The 11,219-nt window shown below is 44.9% G+C and overlaps 1 protein-coding gene and 1 long non-coding RNA gene across 2 annotated transcripts; both read right to left on the bottom strand.

Annotated features, from left to right (window-relative positions):
- Window positions 1–368: 368 nt before the first annotated feature.
- On the bottom strand, window positions 369–5,008 carry arl4aa (ADP-ribosylation factor-like 4aa). Its single transcript, XM_086153800.1, has 2 exons — window positions 3,721–5,008; window positions 369–1,783 (listed from the first exon to the last, which is right to left on the bottom strand). The coding sequence occupies exon 2, from the start codon at window positions 1,689–1,691 to the stop codon at window positions 1,089–1,091; it is 603 nt and encodes a 200-aa protein (XP_086009926.1). The 5' UTR covers window positions 1,692–1,783; window positions 3,721–5,008; the 3' UTR covers window positions 369–1,088.
- A 1,766-nt stretch (window positions 5,009–6,774) lies between these two features.
- LOC147230417 (uncharacterized) lies at window positions 6,775–8,655 on the bottom strand. Its single transcript, XR_015106747.1, has 3 exons — window positions 8,198–8,655; window positions 7,186–7,270; window positions 6,775–7,039 (listed from the first exon to the last, which is right to left on the bottom strand). It is a non-coding gene; the product is annotated as an uncharacterized LOC147230417 (long non-coding RNA).
- Between the last annotated feature and the right edge of the window lie 2,564 nt (window positions 8,656–11,219).

The raw sequence follows: 11,219 nt of genomic DNA, 5'->3' as shown, positions 1-11,219 counted from the left end.
TTTGGTGCTCGGGGGGGTGATTTCATGTTGATTGGGTAATTATTTGTGTGCTTTCCTTATTCTTTGCAGGTAATTTGATTATTTTGAAACGGGTGAGTCATTGCCGTGTTCTCATCACTTGCAAAGAAGGAACAAAAAAGACGGTGAAATTACATGAGGTGTTTTTTAAAAATAACCCTGTGCAGGGATGTCGCCATTTGGGACGACGCCCTGCCCTGCAGATCAAACCCCATCACTGTGATTCATGCAAGCCTGCTCTCGCCTGGACGGGCCGATGGTTGGAAAGACAACAGAACGTTCAGCACCCGGCGGCTTAAAACACGGCGTCTTGCATAACACACTGGACTCTGTACCACGTAAGCGGTGCTGCAGATACTGTTTTTTATTTAGCAATTCAGAATGCATAAACTAGCGACTGGCTACTGTACACTTTTGCCCAAACACACGCGCACAAAAAAGCTCTATTTAAAATGTGTAAACTCGATGAGGAGCGATCATCTAAAGTGCTTCTGAGAGTATAGAAGAGCAAACCAGGAATAATGATGCAATTATGCACAGTAATACTTGTCTTTCACAAGGAAAGTCTAATGTAAAAAAAAACAAAACAAAAAAAACATTTAAACAGGAAACGGATTTTAATCTAAACCTTCATCTACTTTCATGTCTTAAATTATTTTTGGTACAAAATTAAAAAATAAAAAAAAAAAAAAAGGAAAAGAAAGGCATCCTTTGTTTGGAACAACTGTTGGCCATTCTTGAATCTTCCTAAAATACATCTTTCGTCACCTTTTCCAGACCCCGCACCCTCAGTGGACCTTAGAACCTCCTCCCATCCGCACGTATCAGAGACTTTCTCATCTTCATCCTGTTTTCCTCCGTGTGTCACTTCCTGCTTCGTCATGAGACTGGGAATCCTAAAAAGCTCCGTCCTGGACTGATAAAACTCAGCGTGTTCAACCTGGATCTGAGGTGGACGTCGAGCGTCCACGCGGCAGAGCGTCCTCTACATTTCCTTCACTCGTAAAAAACAGCAAGACAAGTCCTTTGTTTTTTTCTTTAATGCTTTTTCTCTCTTTTTTTTTTTGAATTTATCTCTTCTTCCTCTGCTGTCGGAGGACCTTCCTGTGTTTCAGGATCAGGTCGTGGAGCCGGTCCAGACCGTCCCTCAGCCCGTCTCCGATGATGGCGCAGGCCGGCTGCAGGTGCCAGGGGGTCACCGGGCTCAGCTCCTTCAGCGCCAGCAGCTTCTCAATCTCAGCCAATCCCAGCGAGTGTCTCAAGTCCTGCTTGTTGGCCACCACCAGCAGCGGCACGCCCTGGTTTTCGGAGCACTTGGCAATCTTGTGGAGCTCCGTCTTGGCCTCCTCCATGCGCTCCACGTCCACGGAGTCCACCACGAATATGATGCCGTCTGTGCATCGTGTGTAGGACTTCCACAGGGGGCGGAGCTTCTCCTGGCCGCCGACGTCCCAGAAGTGGAACGTCACAGTCCTGTGGCCGCCAAGAGACACCTTGACCTTCTCTGCGTTGAAGCCTTTGGTTGGCACCGTGTTCACAAACTCGTTGAACTGCAACCTGTACAACACGGTGGTCTTCCCTGCCGAGTCCAGCCCCAGGATGGCGATGTGGAACGACTGGAAGAACGGGATGCTTGACAGGAGGCTGGGCTGTTCCGACAATCCATTCCCCATCTTGCCCGATGAGGAAGGACTGCTGGTTCGGGAGAAGGTTCCAGGGATAATCCGCAGTGGAGTTTATAATCCAGAGCGACTGTAGCAACGCCCTGCAAGCACATCACACTGGTCACGGCAGGTCAAACATTTCATTTCATCAGCAAAAACTGGCATGAGTTTTGAACCTGCAGGTCAGTAAATACTATTTAAAAGTGTTCATTTGGGATTTTTTTTCATCCAGATTTTCAACGGTAACAGAAAAAAGGGATGAAAATGGCAGGAAAGGTGAATGTCGGGCTGGTACAGTTAGTACTTTTTTTTTTTTTTTCTAAAAAGGTACACTTCTGATTTCACATCGGCGTAAACTCGGGACAGCAGATCTGAAACCACCCAAGGCGTTGACACTTCCGTAATTCACAAAAGTACAGATCCCAGTTGGGATTGGTTTCAATCAAATCCGCAATTCAGTAGCATCTAGTTAGCGCATCATGTGACCAAAAACAAATTATACTTTTAATAAATGAAAAAAGTTCCTAAAATGTCACAATCAGCTGCTCTTTAATTTAGCAATGTACCAGGAGTTAATACGATCATGTGGTAGATAAACCCAATATTGCTTTCCCAATTAACATTATCACATCATCGTGATTAATTCTCCCCCGTCTTTGTCAGATCCTAAGATTTCAACCTTTGCCTGAATTCACAGATCAGGATTCCCGCAATATTCTCACCAACGGGAGTGAACTGCAAAACAAAACGGCAAAAGGTAATACTACCTGACTGAATCGTCTGCAAAGAATATGTCGACGCCCGTCGGTGAGTCAAGTCAGCTGAGAGCCTTTTACAACAGGAGCATGGCGAGTCTTCACAGGGCAACCGTCAATCACAATGTGATGTCACATACAATGCAAGCTCTCTTTGACATAAAAACTTCCCTTTAAACAATGCACAGGGGCGGAGGGAGGTCACACAGCTTCTCCTGTGACATCACACCTCACCCTGCAACCCCCCCAAACACACACACACACACACACACACACCTGCTAAACAAGCAGGACAGGCACGCAAAACAAACACTTGTATGATTTTCTGCATCACATGGTGCATTGTCAAGTGACGCCAATTCACTCCCAACACGTCATGCTAGTGCTCTTGACTGCTGGAATTAATTCCACCTGCGTGTTTGCGTGATTCCCTTTGCATCAACATATGGAAATTAAAATTTTAGATGATGAAAATAGCTCATATATGTTTATAGCACCCTCATTAGACAGTATGCCCCAAGTGGCCAGAGTTCAACCTTGGGCTGCAGGAATTAATTCCACTTGGATCGCTGTTTGCGTATTTTCCTTCTCATCAATGTGGGAAATTAACATTTTAGTTGAGGAAATTAGTTCAAAACAATTGGCTTTGTGTTGGTTTATGGCACCATTATCAGACGGAATGCCTCAAGCAACCATAAACACAACCAGAACTGCATGACTCTGTCTATCGTGCTATTGGCTTAATATGGACCAATCTGACCTTTGCTCCTGAATCACGGTCAATAACATTAGGGTTTGGAGGATTAATCATTATGACTCTATGGTGAACAACATGACATTACAAGAACTGGCATTTATGACAGAAACCCACAAACTGTTGAGAGCAACAGCTACATGTAGCATGTAGAGCACTGGTACCTGCAGGAGTTCGACATTCACTAACTGAAAAGTGCAGATTACAGGACAACCAACTATATGCTTCTTTTTGGGATGCAGTAAAAAAAGAAATTAGAACGTTGCGAGGGGAAGTATCGCGATATATCCCTCTGACAATGTATGTTTGCGCCTCTTTTTACAAGACTGGAAAAACTACTGATCTGCATTCATCGCCGTGTTAACAGCCACCATGTTGCACTAAATCCAAATAAATCGGCCCATATGGTGTGTTTTAGAGTTATATTTTTTTAAAGCTGGGAACGATATGAAATGCTAAATATTTCGACAACGTTATTTACACGGCAGGTGGACACACACACACACACGTACATACACACGTTACCCACCAGTACGAGGCTTCAGCGGAGAGAACCGTCGTGGAAGGAGCAGCTCCGCCGCTGACATCCGCCTAGAACGACCGCGGAAAGGAGGGAGAAAAAACACAAATCCTCGCCGGACCGTGACACGATCCCTCCGTCCACGACGTCCCGTGTGGATCCACCGACCGTGTGTGAATGTGTGTGTGTGTGTGTGTGTGTGTGTGTGTGTGAAAGCGGCGAGAACTGACTGGATCAACGCCCCGAACAGACACTGCGGTTGCGTGCGATTCGCTCGCGGGGCTCCAACACCTGTGAGCTGATTGGCTCGGGCGGCTGTCAATCACCACGATGCCCGGGAAGCGGCAGATCACCTGTTGCTCGGCTCGTCCACCACCACCATCATCATCGTCATCATCATCATCCCTCCCATTTTACTTTTTTCCACGTTAAATATTTAATCCGGCCGTCGAGGCGGAAACGGGCACGGTCGGTGAGTGTGTGAAGTTCGTTATCAAGACGGAAGATATTTAGAGAAGTATATTTGGTTTTTAAAAAATATATGGTCGGGCTTTAAATGTGACTTCAATGGCGCCCAGAGAAAACGTAACACCACAGCGTTCACAGGTGGTTCAGTGTAAAACGGATAATTAACTCCACGGGTGTCATTCTTTTTATTTTTCTGACAGCCCGGGTTCGGAAACAGGCTGAGCTAGGAGGGAATGGGGTGTCGGTTTAGTTTTCAGTCGACGGCTGCCTTCACTGACGTCTCGGGCTGCTTCTTACCGTTAATGGCGGAATTGCAAAAACCTGGCCGTGGGGTCCGGCGCGCGAGCTCACCCCGCTTTCCCCTCATTGGCCCTGTCAATACGTGCGCGCGGCCGTGTAGCCCCGCCCCTTTCCGGCCTGCCTGTTTTCCTTTGAAACGATTGGTCCGCGCGCAAACAAACAGCCCTCTGCCCAGAGGGAGGGAGTGCTGAACCCATTTCCCTGTAAAATAATAATAATAAAAAAAACAACAACCACTCTGTGTAAGTAGTTACCTTTAGTTACCAGGAAGAGATTGCTAAACCCATATATCTCCAACGAAACACCAGCTCGTGTATGTTTGTGTCAATAATAACAGTATGGTATCAAAAGGTTTGCCAAAAAAAATGCCCTCTGTTTTGTTTGTTTTTCAGCTCTTCTTTAACAATGTTTACAGTCATTTCTTCCAGCATTTGTGCTTGTTTTCCCCTAATGGTTAAGTCCTTCCTTGGGGCAAAAAACATATATGGGGATTAATTAGTATCATCAGGAGGTGATTTTTTTCTGCATTCAGGCAAAAGAAAGAAAATTAAATTTCACATAGTTGTTACAAGGGCCATTGCCAGCAGCCTTCTTTTGTTAAACTAATGTAAAAAGGCATAGAGGTCTTAATCAACCGTTTCAATGTCTTATATCATCTTTTTTTAAATGATCAGTAATAAAGTGATGAATCTCTTCATGTTGAAAACCAAAAGTTTCCATTGGACTGGTGTTTCAAAAATTGAATTTAAAACAAATGGGAACCTTGTTTGAGTTTTACTGATGAATGCATCATTGATCATTGCTCATTTGTTTATCGAGTGTTTGTTGTCGTCATTGATGGATGTGTTTCTGTGTGGGTGGGGGGTCGCCCAGGGATCGGGCGTGTTGAACATCTCTCTAAATAGCGTCTGAACTGTCCAAGCTCTGACAAGAATTTCTCCTGAGACGAGCGGTTATGGAGAGGATAAGAGGGGATTGAAATAAGGCAAACACATGGCGGCCTGCGGCTCAGGCGCTTGAAACGCGGCGACGACACGCTCCTTTTGATTTTATATTTAGTGTGTGTTATTCACCCGCTCACAGATGGTTCATTAAGCCCAGTTATTTCAGAAATGCCTCAGACATGTGCTACCCCGCTGCCACCGCCATCTCTTCTCTCTCTCTCTCTCTCTCTCACACACACACACACACACAAATACACACACACATTCTTATCATTTTTGGGGTCCCAGATGAACAGCTGTCAGCGGAGCAGTGGGCTTCACCAGGGCGGGTGAATCCCACCTCGCATGTCTGACACCCCCAGATTGAGGCTAAAATAATCTCAAACTGCCTGCCTCTCTTGGTGATCTTACCCCCTTGTCAACATGAACATAAGAAAAGAATTATTAAATATAGTAATAATAATAATAATAATAATATAATATAATGACTCTTGGAAGTGAAACTTAGCTCTTAAGAATCAACCATCATTTGTATATTATCAACAAAACTGATCGATATATTTAGAGAAAATAAAACTCAAGACGTCAAGATCTATTCTTCCACGTTCTCATGAGTTTGTCCTCCACACGATCCAGAAATGCACTGTAAGCTCCTCTTCGTCGCCTGTGTCTCTGTGAAGAATGAGCAATGTCAGCGTCACACAGAACCGTGTAAATTGGAGACTTTTTGTTTCATCAATTCAAAGGACCGGATAAGATTTTTAATCATGTTTTATCAGCCTCTGGCAGATAAATGTGTCACACACCCCTACCAGCCACTTTATCAGGTGCAACTCGCCAGGACCAATATTGCTGAGTTTAAATCCTTTAACAGACCTGGGTCTTCTAAAACGTCTTCCATCCCTGAGCGACTGCAGTGAGCCATCACCTGAAGACCCCTCCATCTGGAGAGCACGCCATGTCACAGGGCTTAGACTGCCCTCAGACCGGTTCCCTGGCCTCCATGGTCACCTAACCATCACTTAACCAGTGAGGGCCCCTCCGGGATGTGGTCGACCCAGAGATGGACATCACTGGCGTGCGGCTGACAAATCAGTCGCGACTGCCTGACACTCTGGTGTCAGTGCGGTTAGGAACCATCTCCCGAGGGACATCTCAAGGTACTGGTCTACAAAGAGTTAAGGCTGTTCTGAAGGGCACCGACAAGGAGCACCGGTTGAAGTGGTCATTGTGTGTGTGTTTGTACACTAGTACTGTTAGGATGTCTATGCAGTGACAACAATGTGTGAATTTCTTATCCAAAAGTATGCAGTTAGCTTTTTGTTTTACCTTGGTTGCTACATTTTGTCACACCCAGTTCTTTTACTTTGGCAAATGTATTCATCAAGACCGGCTTCTGAGAGACTCTGTCTTTCATCAAAACACAGATTATCTATACAGTTGTCTCCTTGGCAGTGTCTCGCTTATACTGACGGTGAATGAGGCTGACTTTGGGGGCCAGGGAGGGCGAGGGAGGATCAGCCCGGCATCCCATCGGGGCTCTGCAGGTCTGAAAGTGTCCATCCTCGTCTTGGTGAACGCCGACCACTGATCTGAGTCCGGTCTGGTGGTTCGCACTGGAAAGTATTGATTTACCGTCATGGCCAGGCACTTAAACAACTGGTGCTCCACCTATGTTTTACAAAGTGATGTATTTTTCTATCCCTAAAAGTTAAAATTAATCAAGAAATAAGAGGAGAAATGGGGAACCTTATCCACTTACTGACGTCCAAAGTCCTTAACTTTAGGTTCATGTTACTGGGGTCCCTCCTGTAGGTCGTGTCCATGTTTGGAAGGTCCTTATCAAGCTATAATGATGGAGATAAAAGATGGAAAAAAATTATCTATCTATGAATGTATCGATATAGATCTGAATGATTGAAATATTCTTCTTAAATACTTTGTTCTTCTCATTGTTGAATGTGCTGACAACAAAATTACACCAATATTATCAATGGAAATCAAATTTATTAACCCATGAAGATCTGGATTTGGAGTCACTCAAAGTTAAAGTGGAAAAACACTGCAGGCTGATCCAGCTTTGATGCGATGTTCTGAAAACAAGTCAAAATGGACGGTTTGATTTCACACAAGTGTGATTGACTTGGATTGACATCGTGTTGTTCAAGTGTTCCTTTTATTTTTTATAGCAGCATAAATGCAAGCACACATATAGAACGCTAAACTTTGCTCAGGACAGTTTTTAAGTGTTTGTTGCCACCTAGTGGTAGAAAGAATAATTGGAAATAGTTGGTACAGAGTTGTACCTGCCGAGAAGAATGAATGTAGGAAGAGATGAAGCAGATGTGAATAGCTAATATTTCATGAAACTGAAAAAGTTAGAATTCTGGAAAAAAAGAAAAATTAAAGGTAAATACAAGTCAGCCCTGATGAAGAACACATTATGAAATACTCAGAAGGAAAATGAGATGAGAAAAGTGGGGGATGCAAAGAATTATGAAAGTATGTCCACCAAAACTGATATTTAAAGTGATTTATTTCACTGTCAGCTAAGTGACATTGTTTCTGTCCCCTTTTTGCTAAACATACAATTTGTTTGCTTTGATTTCAACAGGATAACGTGAAGGAGGCCCCCAGGGGTCAAAGGTCACACAGTAAAGACTCCTGTATCCTGCTTGGCTCATTTCATGGCGTCTCCGCCTTCAGTGGGTGAATATTATTTAAGAAGCACTTTAAACAACACACCACTTATCTCCACTAGTTTACGCACTTACTGGTCTGAAGTCGTGTGGCCTGGGGGTCGTGTATGGCTCAGCAGGGTGTTTCCCTGCCTTCACAAATACCAGGTCTGACTCCAGAGCGTCTGGCGGCCGGTATGACGTGACGAACTTTGGAGGACTTTTCCCCTCAGGACGCTGTGAGAAAACACGTTGTAGAAATACTTGTGCTCCACTCTTTGTCTCGCTGAGTTGTGGTAATATCAGGCTCTGACGAGGTTTTCTGCATTTCTTAGTCTGTGGCACAGACAAAGTCGTGTAGAGTCTCGGAGAAAAGTCGGGCGGCCCAATGCTCCAGACGTCCCTCCGGCTCTCGGTCTTGGGGAGTCTTAACCGGTCGCTCCTCTTGACACCAAGCTCCCGCGCTGCAGAAAACCAGCTTTTCTCCCTGAAGCCGACAGAGGACAGCGGCTGCGACAAAAGAAAGCACAGGGCCATTTTTACTCGCTGTTGCAAAGAATCAGCTTCTAGTTGCATCCCCTGGAAGGAGACTTGTCCGTCCAAATCCACCCCCGGAGTCTGGAGCGTGTGTTCTTGTGCCAGAGAGACAGGGATTCCCGGAGGAAAGTATGAGACAGGATGGCACAAATCCCGGCTGCAGAAGCAGTAAAAGCGCTGCCTGGTTACCAGCAGCTTTTACTCTGGAAAAGGCTCAGCAGGACGTGAAACAAAAAACCAGAGAAGGGCAACGTAGCAACAGTGCAGACAATGTGCATGTTTTGTTTGTAACAGTTGACAGGGCCGAGTGTGGATGTAGAGAAAACAAAAACAGTTTGTCCACGGCCAAATCGGGGCCGACTGTGGAGTAAAAAGCCATTTGGTTGTATAAAATATGATAGGAATCTGAATTCTTGGCATTTAAACCATGACATCCTGAACACGGGTGGGGGGCGGTAACCTTCGTGGGTTCGTTCCTTGGACAAAATGTTCACGGGTCTGCTAGAAAAGAAGAAAAAGTTGTGACTAAATGAATGGTGGGGATTATGCCGAATTCCGATCGGATGGGTGGGGGTAGGCTCTGACCCCTCGGAGGCGACGTGAGTGTTAGTGTAACCCTCCTCAGCATCCGCTGGCCTTCTGCCCCGGCCACATGAATCCAATCCCTCTTTTGGATCCAGAACAGAAGAGCAGCCTCGTGGTTTCCAGACAGGAGGAACCCAGGAATACCAGACACTGCGGGTCAGGTGGCTTCCTGGTTTTATTTCATGAGGATAGATGCCAAGTGGATGTGACGGGGCTGAGCTGCCTCCCGCCCTTCGCTTTACACTTTAGATATAAATTATTGTCAAGTCATCTTAAAGTAATAATAAATCTGTATTCATTCTAATAATTAAAACAAACTGGGGTTAAAGCTGCTGTACTTTATGATGATTTAGTGTTCCTCATATTCTCCCAGTTAGTAGCTTGTTGAAATTGATAAATGGCCAAGAGGGCAATCGAAAATATAACACAAAAAGAATTGAACAGGATTATGTAAGTACAGTGATACCTTGACTTACCAGTTTAATTTGTTCCATGACCGAGCTCGTAACTCAATTTGCTCAAATAGCGAATTAAATGTCCCCACTGAAATGAATTGAAATGCTATTATTTGTTCCAGCCCCCCATTTTTGTTATATTTTTAGATAAGAAAAATGTACCTTTGAAGTAACAAATAATAATGCATAAAAAGATACTTGTATCCCCGAATGGCTTTGAATGACTCTTCTGATGGCTCATTTGTTGACCCTCCTGTCTTCTGCTACACCAAGTCTTCTGTATATGTTTTGTGCTTTCTCGCAGATGATCGACACATCTGTTTTTAAACGTTACCTCGCAACAACGGCGGTTTCAAACGTTCATCTCGCTCACTCCTAGCTCAGATTTCAGCTCTTGTCAAAACGCAAAAATCCAAAGTGCAACAGATCGTATCTGAGAAAACTGCTAAGCTGTAGCAGGTTTGTCAAGGTTCCACTGTATGCCTCATTACACATTCTCCCCTTGTCAGTTTGGGTTTCCTATGGGTTCTCTGGTTTCCTCCCACAATCCCAAAACACGCAGGGCTTCGTTGCAGACCTTAAATTGCCCAGATGTTTGAATGAGTGAGTTAAAGGTTGTACGTCTTTATCTGTGGCCCTGTGATTGGCTGGCGACCCGTCCAGGGTGAACGCGCCCTGTCTCTCAGTCCCAGCTGGGAAAGGCTCCAGCAGCCCCCCCAACCCTGAATGCAGGATAAGCAGTGCAGATAATGAGTGAATGAATGAACTAAAAAAAATTGGGATCTACTGGCTAAATGTTGCAGCTGCCTCTCCGGTCATGATGAAGAGTTGCAAACCCCATTGAAGCTATACATGGACGCAGGGTCAGTTCGGAGAATTTCCACCGACTCCCTCGGCTGCTTGTCAGAAATCCTTTTCTAACCATGCGTCTGCCCTTCTGGGCCGTAACTGCAGGGCACAGGGATAGTTGTTTCTCACATCCTGAGTTTTCACTCAAGTTTCTCCGTCAGGCAAATATTCCTTTAAGATCTTTACAGAAAGCCTCTTAGGTTCTCCTCCCTCCCCCTCACTTCAGGGTGTAGACGCTTTCACGGTAAGCTACTTACTGTCATAACACAGCTCAGGGTGGGAGCCGTGCTTACACCTCACCAACATCATCATTGTAATGTGTGAAGTTTCCACTCTCTCAGAGCTTTCTGGGGAGCAAGGCGAATCGGTTTGGCAACAAATAGATTAAACAATGTGGTGTAATATGCGAGGCTCTCCAGTAGAGAGCAGCAGACACACATACAGCTAGTGTATGTCGTTAGGCGGTTCCCTTCCCCTTGGTATTCTAGCTTTATTCTCCCCAGAAAAAGTAAGACAAACTCATTCATACAACTTCTTATATATTTTGATATATTCTTATATTCTTATATATTCAGCTTAGATCCACAATCCCATGTCACCGACAAACATTCACTATCTTCATCCACCAGCCTCACAGCCAGACGTCAAGTGTTTCCCACTCGCTCCCTCAAACCCACGCGCAGTGTTTGTAA

This window comes from Fistularia commersonii, chromosome 10 (genome assembly GCF_037954325.1).
Source record: "Fistularia commersonii isolate RoL2024-O1a breed Wild chromosome 10, RoL_Fcom_v1.0, whole genome shotgun sequence".
Taxonomy (NCBI): domain Eukaryota; kingdom Metazoa; phylum Chordata; class Actinopteri; order Syngnathiformes; family Fistulariidae; genus Fistularia; species Fistularia commersonii.
Note: the sequence above shows the minus strand (reverse complement) of the source record. Positions and strands in the feature narration are given on the sequence as shown.